A 27,253-nucleotide genomic window follows, 5' to 3' on the forward strand; every position below is an offset into this window, starting at 1 on the left:
CGAGGTGTTCTACACTCATCGGTTCTGAGAGGGAAAAAAAACGGGAATGGGCTCGGAAAACTGGGAATGGGAACTGAAAAACCGGGAATGTCGAGGTGTTCTACACTCATCGGTTCTGAGAGGGAAAAAAACCGGGAATGGGCTCGGAAAATCGGGAATGGGAACTGAAAACTGGGAATGGGCTCGGAAAATCGGGAATGGGCACTGAAAAACTGGGAATGGGAACTGAAAAACTGGGAATGAGCTCGGAAAATCGGGAATGGGAACTGAAAAACTGGGAATGTCGAGGTGTTCTACACACACCGGTTCTGAGAGGCTCAAAAAACTGGGAATGGGGCTTGGAAAACTGGGAATGGACCCCAAAAAATGGGAATAGACCCCAAAAACCAGGAATGGGCCCTGAAAAACTGGGAATGTCGAGGTGTTCTACACACACCGGTTCTGAGAGGCTCAAAAAACTGGGAATGGGCTCGGAAAACCAGGAATGGACCCGAAAAATCAGGAATGGGCACTGAAAAACTGGGAATGGGCACTGAAAACTGGGAATGTCGAGGTGTTCTACACACAGCGGTTCTGAGAGCCTCAGAAAACCGGGAATGGAGCTTGGAAAACTGGGAATGGGCACTGAAAACTGGGAATGGACCCCAAAAATCAGGAATGGGCTTGGAAAACTGGGAATGGGCTTGGAAAACTGGGAATGGGCACTGAAAAACTGGGAATGGGCTCGGAAAATCGGGAATGGGCACTGAAAACTGGGAATGAGCTCGGAAAACTGGGAATGTCGAGGTGTTCTACACTCACCGGTTCTGAGAGGCTCAAAAAACTGGGAATGGGCTCGGAAAACCGGGAATGGACCCGAAAAATCAGGAATGGGCACTGAAAACTGGGAATGTCGAGGTGTTCTACAGACACCGGTTCTGAGAGCCCCGGAAAATCGGGAATGGGCACTGAAAAATGGGAATGGGCCCCAAAAACTGGGAATGGGCTTGGAAAACTGTGAATGGACCCCAAAAAATGGGAATAGACCCCAAAAACCAGGGATGGGCCCTGAAAAACCGGGAATGTCGAGGTGTTCTACACTCACCGGTTCTGAGAGGCTCAAAAAACTGGGAATGGGCTCGGAAAACCAGGAATGGACCCGAAAAATCAGGAATGGGCACTGAAAACCTGGGAATGGACCTGAAAACTGGGAATGTCGAGGTGTTCTGCACACACCGGTTCTGAGAGGGAAAAACCGGGAATGGGGCTTGGAAAATCGGGAATGGGCACTGAAAAATGGGAATGGGAACTGAAAACTGGGAATGGGCACTGAAAACTGGGAATGTCGAGGTGTTCTACACACAGCGGTTCTGAGAGGGAAAAAAACCGGGAATGGGCTCGGAAAATCGGGAATGGGAACTGAAAAACTGGGAATGGGCACTGAAAAACCGGGAATGGGCTCGGAAAATCGGGAATGGGCACTGAAAAACTGGGAATGTCGAAGTGTTCTACACTCATCGGTTCTGAGAGCCTCAAAAAATTGGGAATGGGCCCCAAAAATCGGGAATGGGGCCTGGAAAATGGGAATGGACCTCAAAAACTTGGGAATGGGCCCCAAATAATTTGGAATGGGCACCGAAAAATTGGGGATGGACCCCGAAAAACTGGGAATGTCGAGGTGTTCTACACACAGCGGTTCTGAGAGCCCTGGAAAATCGGGAATGGGGCTTGGAAAACTGGGAATGTGCCCTGAGAAGTGCGGGAGGAGGCCTGGAATGAGGGGGGGGGCTCGTGGTTCGGCAATAAAAGGGTTAATGGGGAATGGGAATGTGGGAATGAAGTGGGATGGGATCATGGGAATGTGGGGATGGGAGCAGGGATGGGTAACTGAGGCACGGAATGGGATGGGATCCATGGGATCCATGGGATGGGATCCATGGGATCCATGGGATGGGATCCGTGGGATGGGATCCGTTGCATCCATGGGATGGGATCCATGGGATGGGATCCATGGGATCCATTGTATGGGATCCATGGGATGGGATCCATGGGATCCGTGGGATGGGATCCGTGGGATGGGATCCATGGGATGGGATCCATGGGATGGGATCCATGGGATGGGATGGGATGGGACGGGATCCATGGGATCCGTGGGATGGGATCCATGGGATGGGATCCGTGGGATGGGATCCGTGGGATGGGATCCATTGGATGGGATCCGTGGGATGGGATCCATGGGATGGGATCCATGGGATGGGATCCATGGGATGGGATGGGATCCATGGGATGGGATCCATGGGATGGGATCCATGGGATGGGATCCATGGGATGGGATGGGATCCATGGGATGGGATCCATGGGATGGGATCCATGGGATGGGATCCGTGGGATGGGATCCGTGGGATGGGATGGGATCCGTGGGATCCATTGGATGCCGTTGGAAGCGGTGCCAGCTCAGCCCCGCTGGGAAGGGAAATCCCAAAGTGGGGGCGGGGCCGCGGGAAAGGGAGGAAAAGGGACCCGGAATGATCCCAATCCTGATCCCAATCCCGATCCCGATCCTGATCCCGATCCCGATCCTGATCCCGATCCTGATCACACTCCTGATCCTGATCCTGATCCCAATCCCGATCCTGATCCCAATCCTGATCCCAATCCCGATCCTGATCCCAATCCTGATCCTGATCCTGATCCCGATCCTGATCCCGATCCTGATCCCAATCCTGATCCCAATCCTGATCCTGATCCCAATCCCGATCCCGATCCTGATCCCAATCCCGATCCCGATCCTGATCCCAATCCCGATCCCGATCCCGATCCTGATCCCAATCCCGATCCTGATCCCGATCCCGATCCTGATCCTGATCCCAATCCCGATCCCGATCCTGATCCCAATCCCGATCCCGATCCCGATCCCGATCCTGATCCTGATCCTAATCCCGTTCCTGATCCCGATCCCAATCCCCATCCGGATCCCGATCCTGATCCTGATCCCAGTCCTGATCCCGATCCCGATCCTGATCCCGATCCTGATCCCAATCCTGATCCCGATCCCAATCCCGATCCCGATCCTGATCCTGATCCTGATCCCAATCCTGATCCCGATCCTGATCCTGATCCGGATCCCGATCCCAATCCCGATTCCGATCCCAATCCCGATCCCGATCCTGAGGGGGCCGAGCTGGAGCACAGGAATGGGATTGGGATTGAGATTGGGAATGGGATTGGGAATGGGAATTGGGATTTGGATCAGGAATGGGACTGGGAATGGAATAGGGAATGGGAATTGGGAACAGGATCAGGACTGGGATTGGGATCAGGATTGGGATTGGGATCGGGATTGGGATCAGGACTGGGAATTGGGATCAGGATTGGGATCAGGACTGGGAATTGGGATCAGGACTGGGAATTGGGATCAGGACTGGGATCAGGACTGGGATTGGGATCAGGATCAGGAATGGGATCAGGACTGGGATCGGGATTGGGATTGGGATCAGGACTGGGATTGGGATCAGGACTGGGATTGGGATCGGGATTGGGATCAGGATCAGGATTGGGATTGGGAAGGGAATTGGGATCAGGATCAGGAATGGGATCAGGATTGGGATCAGGACTGGGATCGGGATCGGGATTGGGATCAGGATCGGGATTGGGATCAGGACTGGGATTGGGATCAGGATTGGGATTGGGATCAGGATCGGGATTGGGATCAGGATCAGGATCGGGATTGGGATCAGGATCGGGATCGGGATTGGGATCAGGACTGGGATTGGGATCAGGACTGGGATCGGGATCGGGATTGGGATCGGGATCGGGATTGGGATCAGGACTGGGATCAGGACTGGGATCAGGATCGGGATCGGGATTGGGATCAGGATCGGGATTGGGATCAGGATCGGGATTGGGATCAGGATCGGGATCGGGATTGGGATCAGGACTGGGAGCGCTCCACATCCACAGAAAAGCAGGAAGAGGAGGAAGGAGGAATTCCCGAAGTTTGGGATGGGGAACGCAACATCCGGGACCTCGGAGCTGCCGGAGCGGCTTTGGGGGAATTCCCACTTAAAAATGGGGAAAAAAACCAGGAAAAATCCCTTGGGGGTTGTTTTTCCCGGGAATCCGAAGCGCCGGGAAAGGGAAATTCCCGGGAATTCGCGGAGATCCCGAGGTTTTCCAAGGAAAATTCCAGCCCTGCTGCCTTCCAAAGAAAGTTTATTTGGGATCATCCGGAATTTCCAGCGGGGGGGGGGGAGGGGAAAGGAGGGAATTGGGGGAGAAATCCAAGGAAAAGCCGGAAAAGCAGGAGAGGGAAATGGGAAAAATGGGATTTGGAGGGTTGGGAATTCCACGGGGCCGCCGCTTCCGGAGGGGCCGGGAAAAGCGGGAAGAGCCGGGAATTCCACGATGGAATCCCGGTGATCCGGGAGCTGCTCCGGGAATGGGAATTCCCACGGATTTCCCGGGATTCGACCACGGATTTCCCAGGATTTGACTGCGGATTTCCCGGGATTTGGCCACGGATTTCCCAGGATTTGACTGCGGATTTCCCGGGATTTGGCCACGGATTTCCCAGGATTCACCTGCAGATTTTCTGGGATTTTACCGCGGATTTCCCGGGATTTGGCCCCGGATTTCCCAGGATTCACCCGCGGATTTCCGAGGAATTTGGCCCCAGATTTCCCGGGATTCACCTGCAGATTTTCTGGGATTTTACCGCGGATTTCCCGGGATTTGGCCTCGGATTTCCCGGGACTCACCCGGGGATTTCCCGGGATTTGACCGTGGATTTCCTGGGATTTGGCCCTGGATTTTCCGGGATTCACCCGGGGATTTCCTGGGATTTACCCCCAGATTTCCCGGGATTCCAAGCCCTGGAGAAGACTTCGGGAGCCCGGGAAGCTCCGGGGTTTTTGGGATCGGCGTTTCCAGCCCCGTTCCCATGGATTGGAATTTCTGACCTGGGAGGCTCCTGGATTTCCCTGGAAAAAGATTCCCGATCCCAAAAAATTCCCGATTTTCCCTGGATCAGGATTCCCAATCCCAAAAAATTCCCGATTTTCCCTGGATCAGGATTCCCAATCCCAAAAAATTCCCGATTTTCCCTGGATCAGGATTCCCGACCCCAAAAAATTCCCGATTTTCCCTGGATCAGGATTCCCGATCCCAAAAAATTCCCGATTTTCCCTGGATCAGGATTCCCGACCCCAAAAAATTCCCGATTTTCCCTGGATCAGGATTCCCGATCCCAAAAAATTCCCGATTTTCCCTGGATCAGGATTCCCGATCCCAAAAAATTCCCGATTTTCCCTGGATCAGGATTCCCGATCCCAAAAAAAATTCCTTCCCCGATTTTCCCTGGATCAGGATTCCCAATCCCAAAAAATTCCCGATTTTCCCTGGATCAGGATTCCCGATCCCAAAAATTCCCGATTTTCCCTGGATCAGGATTCCCGATCCCAAAAAAAAATTCCCGATTTTCCCTGGATCAGGATTCCCGATCCCAAAAAAAAAATTCCCGATTTTCCCTGGATCAGGATTCCCGATCCCAAAAAAATTCCCGATTTTCCCTGGATCAGGATTCCCGATCCCAAAAAATTCCCGATTTTCCCTGGATCAGGATTCCCGATCCCAAAAAATTCCCGATTTTCCCTGGATCAGGATTCCCGATCCCAAAAAATTCCCGATTTTCCCTGGATCAGGATTCCCAATCCCAAAAAAATTCCCGATTTTCCCTGGATCAGGATTCCCAATCCCAAAAAATTCCCGATTTTCCCTGGATCAGGATTCCCAATCCCAAAAAATTTCCCGATTTTCCCTGGATCAGGATTCCCGATCCCAAAAAATTCCCGATTTTCCCTGGATCAGGATTCCCGATCCCAAAAAATTCCCGATTTTCCCTGGATCAGGATTCCCGATCCCAAAAAATTCCCGATTTTCCCTGGATCAGGATTCCCGATCCCAAAAAATTCCCGATTTTCCCTGGATCAGGATTCCCGATCCCAAAAAATTCCCGATTTTCCCTGGATCAGGATTCCCGATCCCAAAAAATTCCCGATTTTCCCTGGATCAGGATTCCCGATCCCAAAAAATTCCCGATTTTCCCTGGATCAGGATTCCCAATCCCAAAAAATTCCCGATTTTCCCTGGATCAGGATTCCCAATCCCAAAAAATTCCCGATTTTCCCTGGATCAGGATTCCCAATCCCAAAAAATTCCCGATTTTCCCTGGATCAGGATTCCCGATCCCAAAAAATTCCCGATTTTCCCTGGATCAGGATTCCCGATCCCAAAAAATTCCCGATTTTCCCTGGATCAGGATTCCCGATCCCAAAAAATTCCCGATTTTCCCTGGATCAGGATTCCCGATCCCAAAAAATTCCCGATTTTCCCTGGATCAGGATTCCCGATCCCAAAATATTCCGATTTTCCCTGGATCAGGATTCCCGATCCCAAAAAATTCCCGATTTTCCCTGGATCAGGATTCCCGATCCCAAAAAATTCCCGATTTTCCCTGGATCAGGATTCCCGATCCCAAAAAATTCCCGATTTTCCCTGGATCAGGATTCCCGATCCCAAAAAATTCCCGATTTTCCCTGGATCAGGATTCCCGATCCCAAAAAATTCCCGATTTTCCCTGGATCAGGATTCCCAATCCCAAAAAAATTCCCGATTTTCCCTGGATCAGGATTCCCGATCCCAAAAAATTCCCGATTTTCCCTGGATCAGGATTCCCAATCCCAAAATTTCCCATGATTTTTTTCGTGATTTTTCCACGTTTTTTCCATGATTTTGACACAATTTTCCCAAGATTTTTCCCCAAATTTTTCCCATTATTTTCCCATGATTTTCCCACGATTTTCCCCAAGATTTCCCCATTTTTCCATGATTTTTCCCAAGATTTTTCCATGTTTTCCCCATTATTTTTCCATGTTTTTTCCATGATTTTCCCAAGATTTTTCCATTATTTCCCCATTATTTTTCCATGTTTTTCCCAAGATTTTTCCTCAGATTTTTCCATGATTTTTCCACAATTTCCCCAAGATTTCCCCATTTTCCCAAGAATTTTCCCACGTTTTTTCCAAGGTTTTTCCATGATTTTCCCATTCTTTCCCCAGGATTTTTTCCATGATTTTTCCCGAGGTTTTTCCCAAAATTTTTCCATTATTTTTCCAAGATTTCCCCAAGATTTTTCCCGAGATTTTCCCAAGATTTTCCCATTTTTCCCCAGGATTTTCCCCATTACTTTTCCATGTTTTTCCCAAGATTTTTCCATTATTTTCCCCATTTCCCCCCAGGATTTTTCCATGATTTTCCCATGATTTTTCCATGTTTTTTTCCGTGATTTTCCCAAGATTTTTCCATGATTTTGCCACAATTTTCCCAAGATTTTTCCCAGGATTTTCCCCATTATTATTCCATGATTTTCCCAAGATCTTTCTATGATTTTTCCCAGGACTTTTCCATGATTTTCCCCATTCTTTTTCCATGATTTATCCCAAGATTTTCCCACTTTTCCCCCACAATTCTCCCCAAGATTTTTCCATGATTTTCTCCATTATTTTTCCACGTTTTTTCTGATTTTTCCCGAGATTTTCCCACAATTTCCCCCATTATTTTTCCAAGATTTCCCCAAGATTTTTCCTGAGATTTTTCCATGTTTTTTCCATGATTTCCCCCAAGATTTCTCCAAGACTTTTCCATGATTTCGCCATAATTTTCCCAAATTTTTTCCCATTATTTTTCCATGATTTTCTCAGGATTTTTCCCAAGTTTTTCCTGTTATTTTCCCCCAGGATTTTTCCCTTGATTTTTCCCAAGATTTTCCCATTTTTCCATTCTTTTCCCAGGATTTTTTCCATTATTTTTCCATTCTTTTTCCAGGATTTTTCCCGACATTTTTCCATGTTTTCCCCAAGATTTTCCCCATTATTTCCCATGACTTCTCCAAGATTTTTCTATGATTTCCCTATTTTTCCCATGGTTTTTTCCATGTTTTTTCCACAATTTTCCCAAGATTTTTCCCATTTTTCCATTCTTTTCCCAGGATTTTCCCCAGGATTTTCTCCATTATTTTTTCCATGGTTTTTTCCATGATTTTTCCCAAGGTTTTCCCATTTTTTCCCCATTTTTTTCCCAGGATTTTTCCATGATTTTTCTCTATTATTTTCCCATTATTTTCCACAATTTTCCCCATTCTTTTTCCCAAGATTTTTCCAAGATTTTCCCATTTTTTTCCCAGGATTTTTCCATGATTTTCCCAAGATTTTTCCATGATTTTCTCCATGATTTTTCCATGTTTTTTCCATGATTTTTCCCGAGATTTTCCCGTGATTTTTCCACCATTTCCCCCATTATTTTCCCATTATTTTTCCATGTTTTCCCATTATTTTTTCCATGTTTTCCCCATGATTTTCCCAAGATTTCCCCATTATTTTCCCATTCTTCTCCCAGGATTTCCCCATTCTTTTTCCAGGATTTTTCCCGAGATTTTTTCCATGTTTTTTCCATGATTTCCCCCAAGATTTCTCCCAGATTTTCCCACGATTTTCTCCATGATTTTTCCCGATATTTTTCCATGTTTTTCCCAAGATTTTCCCATTCTTTTCCCAAGATTTTTCCATGATTTTCCCCTTTTTCCCCCATGATTTTTCCCATTATTTTCCCAAGATTTTTCCATGATTTTGCCACAATTTTCCCAAGATTTTTCCCAAGATTTTCCCAAAATTTTTCCCAGGATTTTTCCTGAGATTTTTCCCATGATTTTCCCAAGATTTTCCCATTTTTTTCCCCAGGATTTTTCCATGATTTTCCCTTTTTTTCTCACGATTTTCCCATAATTTTTCCATGATTTTTCCATGTTTTATCCATGATTTTTCCACAACTTTCCCCATTCTTTTCCCATCATTTTCCCAGGATTTTTCCTGAGATTTTTCCCATGTTTTTCCCAGGATTTTCCCCGTTATTATTCCATGATTTTTCCCAGGACTTTTCCATGATTTTCCCAAGATTTTCCCATTTTTCCATTCTTTTCCCGCGATTTTTCCATGATTTTTCCACAATTTTTTTCCATGATTTTCCCCAAGATTTCCCCAAGATTTTCTCCAGGATTTTCCCCGATATTTTTTCCATGATTTCCCAAGATTTTCCCATTCTTTTCCCAGGATTTTCCCAAGATTTTCCCACAATTCTCCGCAATTTTTTTCCATGATTTTCCCATTTTTTCCTCCCATGATTTTTCCATGTTTTATCCACGATTTTTCCCCAACTCTCCCCATTCTTTTCCCATCATTTTCCATGATTTTTCTTGAGATTTTTCCATGATTTCTCCCAAGATTTTCCCAGGATTTTCCCCGAGATTTTTTCCATGTTTTTTCCACGATTTTCCCGTTTTTTTCCCCAGGATTTTCTCCATTATTTTTCCATGATTTTCCCCACGATTTTTCCTGATATTTTTTCCATCATTTTCCCAAGATTTTCCCATTTTTTCCCATTTTTCCCCCATTATTTTTCCATGATTTATCCCAAGATTATTCCTCAGATTTTTCCATGATTTTTCCACAATATCCCCCAGGATTTTCCCAAGATTTTCCCATCATTTTCCCCAGGATTTTTTCCATGATTTTCCCAAGATTTTCCCAATTTTTCCATTCTTTTCCCGCGATTTTTCCATGATTTTTCCACAATTTTTTTCCATGATTTTCCCCAAGATTTCCCCAAGATTTTCTCCAGGATTTTCCCCGATACTTTTCCATGATTTTCCAAGATTTTCCCATTCTTTTCCCAGGATTTTCCCAAGATTTTCCCACAATTCTCCACAATTTTTTTCCATGATTTTCCCATTTTTCCCCCATTATTTTTCCATGATTTATCCCAAGATTATTCCTCAGATTTTTCCATGATTTTTCCACAATTTCCCCCAGGATTTTTCCGGAGATTTTCCCATTTTTTTCCCCAGGATTTTTCCATGATTTTCCCTTTTTTTCTCACGATTTTCCCATAATTTTTCCATGATTTTTCCATGTTTTATCCACGATTTTTCCACAACTTTCCCCATTCTTTTCCCATCATTTTCCCCAAGATTTTCCCATGTTTTTCCCAGGATTTTCCCCGTTATTATTCCATGATTTTTCCCAGGACCTTTCCATGATTTTCCCAAGATTTTCCCATTTTTCCATTCTTTTCCCGCGATTTTTCCATGATTTTTCCACAATTTTTTTCCATGATTTTCCCCAAGATTTCCCCAAGATTTTCTCCAGGATTTTCCCCGATACTTTTCCATGATTTCCCAAGATTTTCCCATTCTTTTCCCAGGATTTTCCCAAGATTTTCCCATTTTTTCCCATTTTTCCCCCATTATTTTTCCATGATTTATCCCAAGATTATTCCTCAGATTTTTCCATGATTTTTCCACAATTTCCCCCAGGATTCTTCCCGAGATTTTCCCATTTTTTTCCCCAGGATTTTCCCCATTCTTTTCCCAAGATTTTTCCATGATTTTCCCATTTTCCCCCCATGATTTTTCCCATTATTTTTCCATGATTTTCCCAAGATTTTCCCATGTTTTTCCCAGGATTTTTCCATGATTTTCCCTTTTTTTCTCACGATTTTCCCATAATTTTTCCATGATTTTTCCATGTTTTATCCATGATTTTTCCCCACTTCTCCCCATTCTTTTCCCATCATTTTCCCAGGATTTTTCCTGAGATTTTTCCCATGTTTTTCCCAGGATTTTCCCCGTTATTATTCCATGATTTTTCCCAGGACCTTTCCATGATTTTCCCAAGATTTTCCCATTTTTCCATTCTTTTCCCACGATTTTTCCATGATTTTTCCACAATTTTTTTCCATGATTTTCCCCAAGATTTCCCCAAGATTTTCTCCAGGATTTTCCCCGATACTTTTCCATGATTTCCCAAGATTTTCCCATTTTTTTCCCAGGATTTTCCCAAGATTTTCCCACAATTCTCCGCAAGATTTTTCCATGATTTTCCCATTTTTTCCTCAGGATTTTCCCAGGATTTTTCCCAAGATTTTCCCATTCTTTTCCCACGATTTTCCCGTTTTTTTCCCCAGGATTTTCTCCATTATTTTTCCATGTTTTTCCCCACGATTTTTCCTGATATTTTTTCCATCATTTTCCCAAGATTTTCCCATTTTTTCCCATTTTTCCCCCATTATTTTTCCATGATTTATCCCAAGATTATTCCTCAGATTTTTCCATGATTTTTCCACAATTTCCCCCAGGATTTTTCCCGAGATTTTCCCATTTTTTTCCCCAGGATTTTCCCCATTCTTTTCCCAAGATTTTTCCATGATTTTCCCATTTTCCCCCCATGATTTTTCCCATTATTTTTCCATGATTTTCCCGAGATTTTCCCATTTTTTTCCCCAGGATTTTTCCATGATTTTCCCTTTTTTTCTCACGATTTTCCCATAATTTTTCCATGATTTTTCCATGTTTTATCCATGATTTTTCCACAACTTTCCCCATTCTTTTCCCATCATTTTCCCAGGATTTTCCCCGAGATTTTCCCATGTTTTTCCCAGGATTTTCCCCGTTATTATTCCATGATTTTTCCCAGGACTTTTCCATGATTTTCCCAAGATTTTCCCATTTTTCCATTCTTTTCCCGCGATTTTTCCATGATTTTTCCACAATTTTTTTCCATTATTTTCCCCAAGATTTCCCCAAGATTTTCTCCAGGATTTTCCCCGATACTTTTCCATGATTTCCCAAGATTTTCCCATTCTTTTCCCAGGATTTTCCCAAGATTTTCCCACAATTCTCCACAATTTTTTTCCATGATTTTCCCATTTTTTCCTCCCATGATTTTTCCATGTTTTTTCCATGATTTTTCCCGAGATTTTCCCTTGATTTTTCCACCATTTCCCCCATTATTTTCCCATTATTTTTTCCATGTTTTTCCCATTATTTTTTCCATGTTTTCCCCATGATTTTCCCAAGGTTTCCCCATTATTTTCCCATTCTTCTCCCAGGATTTCCCCATTCTTTTTCCAGGATTTTTCCCGAGATTTTTTCCACGTTTTTTCCATGATTTCCCCAAGATTTCTCCCAGATTTTCCCACGATTTTCTCCATGATTTTTCCCGATATTTTTCCATGTTTTTCCCAAGATTTTCCCATTCTTTTCCCAAGATTTTTCCATGATTTTCCCCTTTTTCCCCCATGATTTTTCCCATTATTTTCCCAAGATCTTTCCATGATTTTGCCACAATTTTCCCAAGATTTTTCCCAAGATTTTCCCAAAATTTTTCCCAGGATTTTTCCTGAGATTTTTCCCATGTTTTCCCCAAGATTTTCCCATGTTTTTCCCAGGATTTTTCCATGATTTTCCCTTTTTTTCTCACGATTTTCCCATAATTTTTCCATGATTTTTCCATGTTTTATCCATGATTTTTCCCCACTTCTCCCCATTCTTTTCCCATCATTTTCCCAGGATTTTTCCTGAGATTTTTCCCATGTTTTCCCCAGGATTTTCCCCGTTATTATTCCATGATTTTTCCCAGGACCTTTCCATGATTTTCCCAAGATTTTCCCATTTTTCCATTCTTTTCCCGCGATTTTTCCATGATTTTTCCACAATTTTTTTCCATGATTTTCCCCAAGATTTCCCCAAGATTTTCTCCAGGATTTTCCCCGATACTTTTCCATGATTTCCCAAGATTTTCCCATTTTTTTCCCAGGATTTTCCCAAGATTTTCCCACAATTCTCCGCAATTTTTTTCCATGATTTTCCCATTTTTTCCTCAGGATTTTCCCCAGAATTTTCCCATGATTTTTCCATGTTTTATCCACGATTTTTCCCCAACTCTCCCCATTCTTTTCCCATCATTTTCCATGATTTTTCTTGAGATTTTTCCATGATTTCTCCCAAGATTTTCCCAGGATTTTCCCCGAGATTTTTTCCATGTTTTTTCCACGATTTTCCCGTTTTTTTCCCCAGGATTTTCTCCATTATTTTTCCATGTTTTTCCCCACGATTTTTCCTGATATTTTTTCCATCATTTTCCCAAGATTTTCCCATTTTTTCCCATTTTTCCCCCATTATTTTTCCATGATTTATCCCAAGATTATTCCTCAGATTTTTCCATGATTTTTCCACAATTTTCCCCAGGATTTTTCCTGACATTTTTCCATTTTTTTCCCCAGGATTTTTCCATGATTTTCCCTTTTTTTCTCACGATTTTCCCATAATTTTTCCATGATTTTTCCATGTTTTATCCATGATTTTTCCACAACTTTCCCCATTCTTTTCCCATCATTTTCCCAGGATTTTTCCTGAGATTTTTCCCATGTTTTCCCCAGGATTTTCCCCGTTATTATTCCATGATTTTTCCCAGGACCTTTCCATGATTTTCCCAAGATTTTCCCATTTTTCCATTCTTTTCCCACGATTTTTCCATGATTTTTCCACAATTTTTTTCCATGATTTTCCCCAAGATTTCCCCAAGATTTTCTCCAGGATTTTCCCCGATACTTTTCCATGATTTCCCAAGATTTTCCCATTCTTTTCCCAGGATTTTCCCAAGATTTTCCCACAATTCTCCACAATTTTTTTCCATGATTTTCCCATTTTTTCCTCAGGATTTTCCCCAGAATTTTCCCATGATTTTTCCATGTTTTTTCCACGATTTTCCCGTTTTTTCCCCCAGGATTTTCTCCATTATTTTTCCATGTTTTTCCCCACGATTTTTCCTGATATTTTTTCCATCATTTTCCCAAGATTTTCCCATTTTTTCCCATTTTTCCCCCATTATTTTTCCATGATTTATCCCAAGATTATTCCTCAGATTTTTCCATGATTTTTCCACAATTTCCCCCAGGATTTTTCCCGAGATTTTTCCATTTTTTTCCCCAGGATTTTTCCATGATTTTCCCATTTTCCCCCCATGATTTTTCCCATTATTTTTCCATGATTTTCCCAAGATTTTCCCATTTTTTTCCCCAGGATTTTTCCATGATTTTCCCTTTTTTTCTCACGATTTTCCCATAATTTTTCCATGATTTTTCCATGTTTTATCCATGATTTTTCCACAACTTTCCCCATTCTTTTCCCATCATTTTCCCAGGATTTTTCCTGAGATTTTTCCCATGTTTTTCCCAGGATTTTCCCCGTTATTATTCCATGATTTTTCCCAGGACCTTTCCATGATTTTCCCAAGATTTTCCCATTTTTCCATTCTTTTCCCGCGATTTTTCCATGATTTTTCCACAATTTTTTTCCATGATTTTCCCCAAGATTTCCCCAAGATTTTCTCCAGGATTTTCCCCGATACTTTTTCCATGATTTCCCAAGATTTTCCCATTCTTTTCCCAGGATTTTTCCATGATTTTCCCATTTTTTCCCATTTTTTCCCCATTATTTTTCCATGATTTATCCCAAGATTATTCCTCAGATTTTTCCATGATTTTTCCACAATTTCCCCCATGATTTTCCCAAGATTTTCCCATTTTTTTCCCCAGGATTTTTCCATGATTTTCCCTTTTTTTCTCACGATTTTCCCATAATTTTTCCATGATTTTTCCATGTTTTATCCATGATTTTTCCACAACTTTCCCCATTCTTTTCCCATCATTTTCCCAGGATTTTTCCTGAGATTTTTCCCATGTTTTTCCCAGGATTTTCCCCGTTATTATTCCATGATTTTTCCCAGGACCTTTCCATGATTTTCCCAAGATTTTCCCATTTTTCCATTCTTTTCCCCCAATTTTTCCCAGGATTTTCTCCATTATTTTCCCAGGATTTTTCCATGATTTTTCCCGCTATTTTTCCACGATTTTCCCATTTTTCCCCCATTCTTTTCCCAAGATTTTCCCACAATTCTCCCCATGATTTTTCCATGATTTTTCCATGGTTCATCCACGATTTTTCCCCACCTCTCCCCATGATTTTCCCATCGTTTTCCATGATTTCCCACATTTTTCCCACATTTTTCCCACATTTTCCCACAATTCCCCACATTCCCCCTCCCATGCCCAAAAAAACCCCAAAAACTCCAATAAAAACCCCAAAAAAACCGGGAAAAAATCCCCAAAACGTTCGGATCCGGATCCGATTCCGGGAGCCGGAGCCTCTCCGGGCTTTTCCCGGATTTTCCCGCCTTTTCCCGGATTTTCCCGCCTTTTCCCGGATTTTCCCTGGATCGGGATCAGTCTCTGCCGGCTCTTCCCAGTCAATATTTCACTCCGGGAATGAATTCCTTGGCGTCCGGGTTCAGGGAGCTTTTGCTCTGGAATAAAGCGGGAATTTCGGGATCGGGGTCGGGAATTTCGGGATCGGGGTCGGGAATTTTGGGATCAGGGTCAGGAATTTTGGGATCGGGGTCGGGAATTTCGGGATCGGGGTCGGGAATTTCCCAAAATTGGGAATTTCGGGATCAGGGTTGGGAATTTCGGGATCGGGGTCGGGAATTTTGGGATCAGGGTCGGGAATTTCGGGATCGGGGCTGGGAATTTTGGGATCGGGGTTGGGAATTTCGGGATCGGGGTCGGGAATTTTGGGATCGGGGACGGAAATTTCCCGAAATTGGGAATTTCGGGATCGGGGTTGGGAATTTTGGGATCAGGATTGGGAATTTCGGGATCGGGGTCGGGAATTTCGGGATCAGGGACGGAAATTTCCCGAAATTGGGAATTTTGGGATCGGGGTTGGGAATTTCGGGATCGGGGTCGGGAATTTCGGGATGGGGGTCGGGAATTTCGGGATCAGGGTCGGGAATTTTGGGATCGGGGACGGAAATTTCCCGAAATTGGGAATTTTGGGATCGGGGTTGGGAATTTTGGGATCGGGGTCGGGAATTTTGGGATCAGGATTCAGAATTTTGGGATCAGGATTGGGAATTTTGCGATCGGGGTTGGGAATTTCGGGATCAGGGAATTCTGGGATCAGGATTGGGAATTTTGGGATCAGGGTTGGGAATTTTGGGATCAGGGTCGGGAATTTCGGGATCGGGGACGGAAATTTCCCGAAATTGGGAATTTTGGGATCAGGGTTGGGAATTTCGGGATCAGGATCGGGAATTTCGGGATCGGGGTCGGGAATTTTGGGATCAGGGTCAGGAATTTTGGGATCGGGGTCAAGAATTTTGGGATCGGGGTCGGGAATTTCGGGATCGGGGTCGGGAATTTCGGGATCGGGGCTGGGAATTTTGGGATCAGGATCAGGAATTTCCCAAAATTTGGAATTTTGGGATCAGGATCGGGAATTTCGGGATCGGGGTCGGGAATTCCCAAAATTGGGAATTTTGGGATCGGGGTTGGGAATTTTGGGATCAGGGTTGGGAATTTTGGGAACAGGGTCGGGAATTTTGGGATCGGGGTCGGGAATTGTGGATTTTTCCCGGGAATTCCCGGAGTTTGGGATTCCTGGAGGTCGGGATGGGTTTGGGGGAGCTCTGAGGGGATTTGGGGATCCCAGGATTTGGGGAATTCCCGGGATTTGAGGAATTCCCGGGATTTGAGCATCCCAGGGATGGGGAATTCCCGGGATTTGAGGAATTCCCGGGATTTGAGGATCCCAGGGATGGGGAATTCCCGCCGGAATTCCGGCCGTTGCTCACCAGGATCTCCAGGCTCCGCTCGGATCCGGATTTCAGATCCCGCTCGGGAATGAACCAATCCCGCTGCTCCTCCTCCTCCAGCATCTCCTGGAAGCAGCGATCCAGGAATTCCTGTTCCCGCAGCTCCTCCTGCACCTGCCGCCCACGTTCCAGGAAAAACACGGAATTCCGGGAAAAAAGGCGGAGATCCAGAGATTCCCATGGAAAAAATCCCCGGAATTCCAGGAAAAAACACCGGAATTCCAGGAAAAAACACCGGAATTCCAGGAAAAAAAACCGGAATTCCAGGAAAAAACACCGGAATTCCAGGAAAAAGCACCGGAATTCCAGGAAAATCCCCCAGAATTCCAGGAAAAACACCGGAATTCCAGGAAAATCACCCGGAATTCCAGGAAAAACCCCGGAATTCCAGGAAAATCCCTTGGAATTCCAGGAAAAACCCCGGAATTCCAAGAAAATCACCTGGAATTCCAGGAAAATCCCTCAGAATTCCAGGAAAATCCCTTGGAATTCCAGGAAAAACCCCAGAATTCCAAGAAAATCACCCGGAATTCCAGGAAAATCCCTTGGAATTCCAGGAAAAACCCCGGAATTCCAAGAAAATCACCTGGAATTCCAGGAAAATCCCTCAGAATTCCAGGAAAATCCCTTGGAATTCCAGGAAAAACCCCAGAATTCCAAGAAAATCACCCGGAATTCCAGGAAAATCCCTTGGAATTCCAGGAAAAACCCCGGAATTCCAGGAAAATCCCTCAGAATTCCAGGAAAAACCCCGGAATTCCAGGAAAAACACCGGAATTCCAGGAAAATCCCTTGGAATTCCAGGAAAAATCCCTTGGAATTCCAGGAAAAAACCCCGGAATTCCAGGAAAATCCCTCAGAATTCCAGGAAAATCCCCCGGAATTCCAAGAAAAACCCCCGGAATTCCCATGGAAAATCCCTTGGAATTCCAGAAAAAACACCGGAATTCCAGGAAAAAACCCCGGAATTCCAGGAAAAAAACCCGGAATTCCAGGAAAATCCCTCGGAATTCCAGAAAAAACACCGGAATTCCAGGAAAAACCCCGGAATTCCAGGAAAATCCCCCAGAATTCCAGGAAAAACACCGGAATTCCCATGGAAAATCCCCGGAATTCCAGGAAAAAACCCGGAATTCCAGGAAAATCCCTCAGAATTCCAGGAAAAACACCGGAATTCCAGAAAAAACACCAGAATTCCAGGAAAATCTCCCAGAATTCCAGGAAAATCCCTTGGAATTCCAGGAAAAACCCCGGAATTCCAGGAAAATCCCCCGGAATTCCAGGAAAATCCCCTGGAATTCCAAGAAAAACCCCGGAATTCCAGGAAAATCCCTCAGAATTCCAGGAAAATCCCTCGGAATTCCAGGAAAATCCCTCGGAATTCCAGGAAAAATCCCTTGGAATTCCAGGAAAATCCCTCGGAATTCCAGGAAAAACCCCCGGAATTCCCATGGAAAATCCCTCAGAATTCCAGGAAAAACCCCCGGAATTCCAAGAAAATCCCCTGGAATTCCAAGAAAAACCCCGGAATTCCAGGAAAATCCCTCAGAATTCCAGGAAAATCCCTCGGAATTCCAGGAAAATCCCTCGGAATTCCAGGAAAAAACCCGGAATTCCAGGAAAATCCCCGGAATTCCAGAAAAAACACCGGAATTCCAGGAAAAAACACCGGAATTCCAGGAAAAAACATCAGAATTCCAGGAAAATCTCCCAGAATTCCAAGAAAATCCCCCAGAATTCCAGGAAAATCCCCCGGAATTCCAGGAAAATCCCCTGGAATTCCAAGAAAAACCCTCAGAGCTCCAAAGATTCCAAAGAATTCCCGATTTTCCGCCTGGTACCGCCTGAGGTTGTTCCCTCTCCTCCCAAAATTCCCGGGAATTGGGAATTCCAGGGATTTTCCAAGAGGAAAATTCCCAAATCTCCAAGAATTCCCCCCGAAAAATTCCCTGATTCAAAAATTCCTGGAATGTTCTGGGAATGTTCTGGAATTTTCTGGAATTTTCTGGAATTTCCTGGAATTTTCTGGAATATTCAGGAATTTCCTGGATTTTCCTGGAATATTCTGGGAATTTTCTGGATTTTCCTGGAATTTCCTGGATTTTCCTGGAATTTCCTGGATTTTCCTGGAATGTTCTGGGATTTTTCTGGAATATTCTGGGAATATTCAGGAATTTCCTGGAATTTCCTGGAATTTCCTGGAATTTTCTGGAATTTCTGGGATTTTTCTGGAATGTTCTGGGAATATTCAGGAATTTCCTGGATTTTCCTGGAATGCTCTGGGAATTTTCTGTGAATTTTCTGGAATTTCCTGGAATTTCCTGGAATTTTCTGGAATATTCTGGGAATTTTCTGGAATATTCTGGGAATGTTCTGGAATTTCCTGGATTTTTCTGGGGATTTCCTGGAATTTCCTGGATTTTCCTGGAATATTCTGGAATTTCTGGGATTTTTCTGGAATGTTCTGGGAATATTCAGGAATTTCCTGGATTTTCCTGGAATGTTCTGGAATTTCTGGGATTTTTCTGGAATATTCAGGAATTTTCTGGATTTTCCTGGATTTTTCTGGAATGTTCTGGGAATTTTCTGGAATATTCTGGGAATTTCCTGGAATATTCTGGAATTTCCTGGAATTTCCTGGATTTTTCTGGAATGTTCTGGGAATTTTCTGGAATTTCCTGGAATTTCCTGGATTTTTCTGGAATATTCTGGGAATTTCCTGGAATTTCTGGGATTTTTCTGGAATGTTCTGGGAATTTTCTGGAATTTCCTGGATTTTCCTGGAATATTCAGGAATTTTCTGGAATTTCCTGGAATTTCCTGGATTTTTCTGGAATGTTCTGGGAATTTTCTGGAATGTTCTGGGAATTTCCTGGAATTTTCTGGGAATGTTCTGGAATTTCCTGGAATATTCTGGGAATTTCCTGGAATTTCTGGGATTTTTCTGGAATGTTCTGGGAATTTTCTGGAATTTCCTGGATTTTCCTGGAATATTCAGGAATTTCCTGGAATTTCCTGGATTTTCCTGGAATATTCAGGAATTTTCTGGAATTTCTGGGATTTTTCTGGAATATTCTGGAATTTTCTGGATTTTCCTGGATTTTTCTGGAATGTTCTGGGAATTTTCTGGAATATTCTGGGAATTTCCTGGAATATTCTGGAATTTTCTGGAATATTCTGGATTTTCCTGGATTTTTCTGGAATATTCTGGGAATTTTCTGGAATTTTCTGGAATTTTCTGGAATATTCTGGATTTTCCTGGATTTTTCGGGAACGTTCCAGGAGCGGGACGAGGCTCCAGAGCCAATTCCAGCTCTTTATTCCCGAATTCCGGAGCTCTCCGAGTCCGGAACATTCCGGCAGCTCCAGAAATTCCCGGAAATCCGGGAATTTGGGATGAGCCGAATTCCGGGAAAACCAAATCCCAAAATTCCCGGGAGATCAAATCCATCCTCAGGGAATTCTTTTCCCGGTTTTTTTTTTTTCCCGTTTCCCTGAGGGATTTTCCCAAGGGATTCCTCGGGAAAGGCCGGAAAATTCCGGGAATTTTGGGGCGGAAAATTCCGGGAATTTTGGGAATCTCACCTGGCGATCGAAATCCTCCTCGTTCTCCATCCACAGGAATTCCGCAAACGGCTCCGGATCCGAGCCCGGCGCCTCCTTCCCGCCCGGAGCCGCCGGGAATTCGGGATCCGACCCCGCCGAGCCGGAGCCGCTCATCCTCCGGAATTCTGGGAATGGGAAATTCGGGATTTGGGATTTGGGATTTGGGATTTGGGATTTTGGGATTGGGAATTTGGGATTTGGGATTTTGGGATTTTGGGAATTTGGGATTTGGGATTTTGGGATTTTGGGGATTTGGGATTTGGGATTTTGGGATTTGGGGATCAGGAATTTGGGGATTTGGGATTTGGGGATTTGGGATCAGGAATTTGGGGATTTGGGATTTTGGGATTTGGGGATTTTGGGGATTTGGGGATTTGGGATCCGACCCCGCGGAGCCGGAGCCGCTCATCCTCCGGAATTCTGGGAACGGGAAATTCGGGATTTGGGATTTGGGATTTGGGATTTGGGATTTTGGGATTGGGATTTGGGGATTTGGGATTTTGGGGATTTGGGGATTTTGGGATTTGGGAATGAGGGATTTGGGGATTTGGGATTTTGGGATTTTGGGATTTGGGGATTTGGGATTTGGGGATTTGGGATTTGGGGATTTGGGATCAGGAATTTGGGGATTTGGGATTTTGGGATTTGGGGATTTTGGGGATTTGGGGATTTGGGATCCGACCCCGCGGAGCCGGAGCCGCTCATCCTCCGGAATTCTGGGAACGGGAAATTCGGGATTTGGGGATTTGGGATTTGGGATTTGGGGATTTGGGATTTGGGGATTTGGGATTTGGGGATTTGGGGATTTGGGAATTTGGGAATTCGGGATTTGGGAATTCGGGATTTGGGAATTCGGGATTTGGGATCCGACCCCGCGGAGCCGGAGCCGCTCATCCTCCGGAATTCTGGGAGCGGGAAATTCGGGATTTGGGAAAGGATCCAGAATCTGGGATTTGGGATTTTGGGATTTGGGATTTTGGGGATTTGGGATTTTGGGATTCGGGATTCAGGAATTTGGGAATTCGGGATCCGACCCCGCGGAGCCGGAGCCGCTCATCCTCCGGAATTCTGGGAATGGGAAATTCGGGATTTGGGATTTGGGATTTGGGATTTTGGGATTTTGGGATTTTGGGATTCGGGATTTTGGGATTTTGGGATTTGGAATTTGGGGATTTGGAATTTGGAATTTGGGAATTCGGGATCCGACCCCGCGGAGCCGGAGCCGCTCATCCTCGGGAATTCTGGGAATGGGAAATTCGGGATTTGGGATTTGGGGATTTGGGATTTGGGATTTTGGGGATTTGGGATTTTGGGGATTTGGGATTTGGGGATTTGGGATTTTGGGATTTGGGATTTGGGATTTGGGAATGAGGGATTTGGGATCTGGGATTTGGGGATTTGGGATTTGGGGATTTGGGATTTTGGGATTTGGGATTTTGGGATTTTGGGATTTGGGGATTTGGGATTTGGGATTTGGGATTTGGGGAATTTGGGATCCGACCCCGGGAAAATTCGGGATTTGGGAATTTGGGATTTTGGGGATTCAGGGATTTTGGGATTCAGGATTTTGGGATTTTGGGATTTGGGGATTTGGGATTTTGGGATTTTGGGGATTTGGGATTTGGAATTTGGGGATTTGGGATTTGGGGATTTGGGATCCGACCCCGCCGAGCCGGAGCCGCTCATCCTCGGGAATTCTGGGAACGGGAAATTCGGGATTTGGGATTTGGGATTGGGGATTTGGGATTTGGGGATTTGGGATTTGGGGATTTGGGATCAGGAATTTGGGGATTTGGGATCCGACCCCGCCGAGCCGGAGCCGCTCATCCTCCGGAATTCTGGGAATGGGAAATTTGGGATTTGGGATTTGGGATTTGGGGATTTGGGATTTGGGATTTGGGGATTTGGGAATTCGGGATTTTGGGATTTGGGATCTGACCCCGCGGAGCCGGAGCCGCTCATCCTCCGGAATTCTGGGAACGGGAAATTCGGGATTTGGGATTTGGGGATTTGGGGATTTGGGATTTTGGGATTTTGGGATTTGGGATTTGGGATTTGGGATTTTGGGATTTTGGGATTTTGGGATTTGGGATTTTGGGGATTTGGGGATTTGGGAATTTGGGGTTTTGGGATTTGGGATCTGGGATTTGGAATTTGGGGATTTGGGATCTGACCCCGCGGAGCCGGAGCCGCTCATCCTCGGGAATTCTGGGAATGGGAAATTCGGGATTTGGGGATTTGGGGATTTTGGGATTTGGGGATTTGGGAATGAGGGATTTGGGAATTTGGGGATTTGGGATCCGACCCCGCCGAGCCGGAGCCGCTCATCCTCCGGAATTCTGGGAGCGGGAAATTCGGGATTTGGGAAAGGATCCAGAATCTGGGATTTGGGATTTGGGATTTGGGATTTTGGGAATTTGGGGATTTGGGGATTTGGGGATTTGAGGATTTGGGGATTTGGGATTTTGGGATTTGGGAATTTGGGATTTTGGGATCAGGAATTTGGGATTTGGGAATTCGGGATTTGGGATCCGACCCTGCGGAGCTGGAGCCGCTCATCCTCGGGAATTCTGGGAACGGGAAATTCGGGATTTGGGGATTCGGGATTTGGGATTTTGGGATTTGGGATTTTGGGATTTGGGATTTTGGGGTTTGGGAATATTGGGAATTTGGGATTTTGGGATTTGGGGATTTGGGGATTCGGGATCCGACCCCGCGGAGCCGGAGCCGCTCATCCTCCGGAATTCTGGGAACGGGAAATTCGGGATTTGGGATTTGGGATTTTGGGATTTTGGGATTTTGGGGATTTGGGGATTTGGGATCCGACCCCGCCGAGCCGGAGCCGCTCATCCTCCGGAATTCTGGGATGGGAAATTTGGGATTTGGGATTTGGGATTTGGGGATTTGGGATTTGGGATTTGGGATTTTGGGATTTGGGATTTTGGGGATTTGGGGATTTGGGAATTTGGGGATTTGGGGATTTGGGGATTTGGGATTTTGGGATTTTGGGATTTTGGGGATTTGGGATTTGGGGATTTGGGATCCGACCCCGCCGAGCCGGAGCCGCTCATCCTCCGGAATTCTGGGAACAGGAAATCCGGGATTTGGGAAAGGATCCAGAATCTGGGATTTGGGATTTTGGGATTTGGGATTTTGGGATTTGGGATCAGGAATTTGGGAATTTGGGCATTTGGGATTTGGGAATTCGGGATTTGGGGATTTGGGATTTGGGGATTTGGGATTTGGGAATTTGGGATTTTGGGATCAGGAATTTGGGATTTGGGAATTCGGGATTTGGGATCTGACCCCGTGGAGCCGGAGCCGCTCATCCTCCGGAATTCTGGGAATGGGAAATTCGGGATTTGGGGATTTGGGATTTGGGGATTTGGGGATTTGGGATTTGGGAATTTGGGATTTTGGAATTTGGGGATTTGGGATTTGGGATTTTGGGATTTGGGATTTTGGGGATTTGGGATTTGGGATTTTGGGATTTGGGTATTTGGGGATTTGGGAATTTGGGAATTTGGGGATTTTGGGATTTGGGGATTTGGGAATTTGGGGATTTGGGATTTTGGGGATTTTGGGATTTGGGGATTTGGGAATTTGGGAATTTGGGAATTTGGGGATTTGGGAATTTGGGGATTTGGGAATTTGGGGATTTGGGGATTTGAGGATTTGGGGATTTGGGATTTGGGGATTTGGGATTTGGGAATTTGGGATTTTGGGATCAGGAATTTGGGATTTGGGAATTCGGGATTTGGGATCCGACCCCGCGGAGCCGGAGCCGCTCATCCTCCGGAATTCTGGGAACGGGAAATTCGGGATTTGGGGATTCGGGATTTGGGATTTTGGGATTTGGGGATTTGGGGATTTGGGGATTTGGGATTTTGGGATTTTGGGGATTTGGGATTTTGGGATTTTGGGGATTTGGGATTTTGGGATTTTGGGGATTTGGGATTTTGGGGATTTGGGATTTTGGGATTTTGGGGATTTGGGATTTTGGGATTTTGGGGATTTGGGATTTTGGGGATTTGGGATTTTGGGATTTTGGGATTTGGGATTTTGGGGATTTGGGGATTTGGGATTTTGGGATTTGGGATCAGGAATTTGGGAATTTGGAATTTGGGGATTTGGGATCCGACCCCGCGGAGCCGGAGCCGCTCATCCTCCGGAATTCTGGGAACGGGAAATTCGGGATTTGGGATTTGGGATTTTGGGATTTTGGGATTTTGGGATTTGGGATTTTGGGATTTGGGATTTGGGATCTGACCCCGCGGAGCCGGAGCCGCTCATCCTCCGGAATTCTGGGAACGGGAAATTCGGGATTTGGGGATTTGGGATTTTTGGGATTTGGGATTTTGGGGATTTGGGATTTTGGGATTTGGGATCAGGAATTTGGGAATTTGGGCATTTGGGATTTGGGAATTCGGGATTTGGGATCCGACCCCGCGGAGCCGGAGCCGCTCATCCTCGGGAATTCTGGGAATGGGAAAATTCGGGATTTTGGGATTTGGGATTTTGGGGATTTGGGATTTTGGGATTTTGGGATTTGGGATTCAGGAATTTGGGAATTTGGGGATTTGGGATTCGGATTTTGGGATTTTTGGGATTTTGGGATTGGGGATTTTGGGATTTGGGATCTGAGACTATGGAGCCGGAGCCGCTCATCCTCGGGAATTCTGGGAATTCTGGGAATCCCAAAACCCCAAATCCCAAATTTCCCTCTCCCAGAATTCCGGAGGATGAGCGGCTCCGGCTCCGCGGGGTCGGATCCCAAATCCCCAAATCCCAAATCCCAGGAATGCGACCCATTCCCACTCCCAGGATCTGATCCCAGCGGGATCCCAGGATCGGATCCGGCAGCTCCCGGAATTCCGGCGCTGGGATTTTCCGGGATAAGCAGAGCTCAGAATTCCATGGAAAAGCAAAATTCCTGGGAATTTAATCCCGTTTCCCTCCTTTCCCGCCTGGGAAATTCCCAAATTCCTTCTGGAGAGAATCCAGAGGGAAACACGAGGATTTGGGAAAGGCTGGGAAAACCGGGAACGTTCACCCGGAGAAGGGAAAAATCCCGGGAATTCTGAATTCCGGGAGAGCTGGAATTGGGGAAAGGGAATGATTCCCGCTGGGAAGGAATTCCCGGATTTCCTGGATCCCTGGGAATGCCAAAGGCCGGGCTGGATCCAGCTGGAACGTTGGGAATTATCCCTGGATGGGATTTGGGGTTTTTCCCATGGCAAAACATTCCGGGATTCCGTGGAAACGCCAAATCCCGGGAGTTGAGGGCGGATTTTTCCGGGATAAATCCGTTCCCAAATCCCAAAATCCCAGAGGGGCGGGAAGGGGCTCCAGCCTGGGAAAATATCCCAAATATTCCAAGGGAATGGATCCCAAATCCCGGCGGGAGAGGAGGAGGCTGGGATCCATCGGGAATGGGATTGGGAATGGGAATGGGGGATGGGATTGGGATTGGGAATGGGAATGGGGGATGGGAATGGGATTGGGAATGGGGGATGGGATTGGGAATGGGAATGGGAACTGGGAATGGGAATGGGATTGGGAACTGGGAATGGGATTGGGAACTGGGAATGGGATTGGGAACTGGGAATTGGGATTGGGAACTGGGAATGGGATTGGGAACTGGGAATGGGATTGGGAACTGGGAATTGGGATTGGGAACTGGGAATGGGATTGGGAACTGGGAATGGGGGATGGGGGATGGGATTGGGATTGGGAATGGGAATGGGAATGGGAATGGGAACTGGGAATGGGAATGGGGGATGGGGGATGGGATTGGGATTGGGAATGGGAATGGGAATGGGAATGGGATTGGGAACTGGGAACTGGGAATGGGAACTGGGAATGGGAACTGGGAATGGGATTGGGAATGGGAATGGGATTGGGATTGGGAACTGGGAATGGGATTGGGAATGGGAATGGGAACTGGGAATGGGGGATGGGATTGGGAATGGGAACTGGGAATGGGATTGGGAATGGGGGATGGGGGATGGGATTGGGATTGGGAATGGGAATGGGAATGGGGTTGGGAACTGGGAATGGGAATGGGGGATGGGATTGGGAATGGGATTGGAAAGTGGGAATTGGGAGTGGGAACTGGGAATGGGAATGGGGGATGGGATTGGGGGATGGGAATGGGAACTGGGAATGGGAACTGGGAATGGGGTTGGGAACTGGGAATGGGATTGGGAACTGGGAATGGGAACTGGGAATGGGATTGGGAACTGGGAATGGGATTGGGAATGGGAATGGGGGATGGGAATGGGGGATGGGATTGGGGGATGGGAATGGGGGATGGGAATGGGGGATGGGATTGGGAATGGGAACTGGGAATGGGATTGGGAATGGGAATGGGGGATGGGAATGGGATTGGGAACTGGGAATGGGAACTGGGAATGGGAATGGGGGATGGGAATGGGGGATGGGAATGGGAACTGGGAATGGGAATGGGATTGGGATTGGGAACTGGGAATGGGAATGGGGGATGGGAATGGGGGATGGGAACTGGGAATGGGAACTGGGAATGGGAACTGGGAATGGGATTGGGAACTGGGAATGGGAACTGGGAATGGGAACTGGGAATGGGATTGGGAACTGGGAATGGGAACTGGGAATGGGAACTGGGAATGGGATTGGGAATGGGAACTGGGAATGGGAATGGGGGATGGGATTGGGATTGGGAACTGGGAATGGGGGATGGGAACTGGGAATGGGATTGGGAATGGGAATGGGGGATGGGAATGGGAATGGGGGATGGGATTGGGAATGGGAATGGGAATGGGGGATGGGATTGGGATTGGGAACTGGGAATGGGAACTGGGAATGGGATTGGGAACTGGGAATGGGAACTGGGAATGGGGTTGGGAATGGGATTGGGAACTGGGAATGGGGTTGGAAACTGGGAATTGGGATTGGGAACTGGGAACTGGGAATGGGAATGGGATTGGGAATGGGAATGGGGGATGGGGGATGGAGGATGGGAACTGGGAACGGGGTTGGGAACTGGGAATGGGAATGGGGGATGGGAATGGGATTGGGAACTGGGAATG

The 27,253-nt window shown here is 45.8% G+C and overlaps 2 protein-coding genes across 2 annotated transcripts in view; both read right to left on the bottom strand.

Annotated features, from left to right (window-relative positions):
- On the bottom strand, positions 1–14,908 carry LOC148184064 (uncharacterized). Its single transcript, XM_088056386.1, has 3 exons — positions 14,878–14,908; positions 714–1,749; positions 1–274 (listed from the first exon to the last, which is right to left on the bottom strand). Exons 1-3 carry the CDS (start codon positions 14,906–14,908, stop codon positions 16–18), a joined length of 1,326 nt encoding a protein of 441 aa, XP_087912512.1. The 3' UTR covers positions 1–15.
- PAIP2B (poly(A) binding protein interacting protein 2B) overlaps positions 7,570–27,253 on the bottom strand; it is a 21,116-nt gene continuing 1,432 nt past the window's right edge. Inside the window, exons 2-4 of the mRNA XM_088056185.1 lie at positions 20,166–20,311; positions 16,560–16,694; positions 7,570–15,230 (exon numbers count right to left, since the gene is read on the bottom strand). Coding sequence (XP_087912311.1) covers positions 15,174–15,230; positions 16,560–16,694; positions 20,166–20,300 — 327 coding nt within the window. The 5' untranslated portion in view covers positions 20,301–20,311 and the 3' untranslated portion in view covers positions 7,570–15,173. The remainder of the gene's footprint in view (positions 15,231–16,559; positions 16,695–20,165; positions 20,312–27,253) is intronic.

This window comes from Pseudopodoces humilis, chromosome 6, assembly GCF_049639895.1.
Source record: "Pseudopodoces humilis isolate 2021_Gansu_Grassland_sample_001 chromosome 6, ASM4963989v1, whole genome shotgun sequence".
Classification (NCBI taxonomy): domain Eukaryota; kingdom Metazoa; phylum Chordata; class Aves; order Passeriformes; family Paridae; genus Pseudopodoces; species Pseudopodoces humilis.

Coding starts and splice junctions, on each gene's coding strand:
- LOC148184064 (XM_088056386.1), bottom strand. CDS start 14,908: ATGGAAAACGATGGGAAAATCATGGGGAGAG. Junction 1,750..14,877: donor TGGGAAAATCATGGGGAGAG/GTGGGGAAAAAT, acceptor CCCTCATTCCAG/GCCTCCTCCCGCACTTCTCA. Junction 275..713: donor ATTTTCCGAGCCCATTCCCA/GTTTTTCAGTGC, acceptor CGACATTCCCAG/TTTTTCAGTTCCCATTCCCG.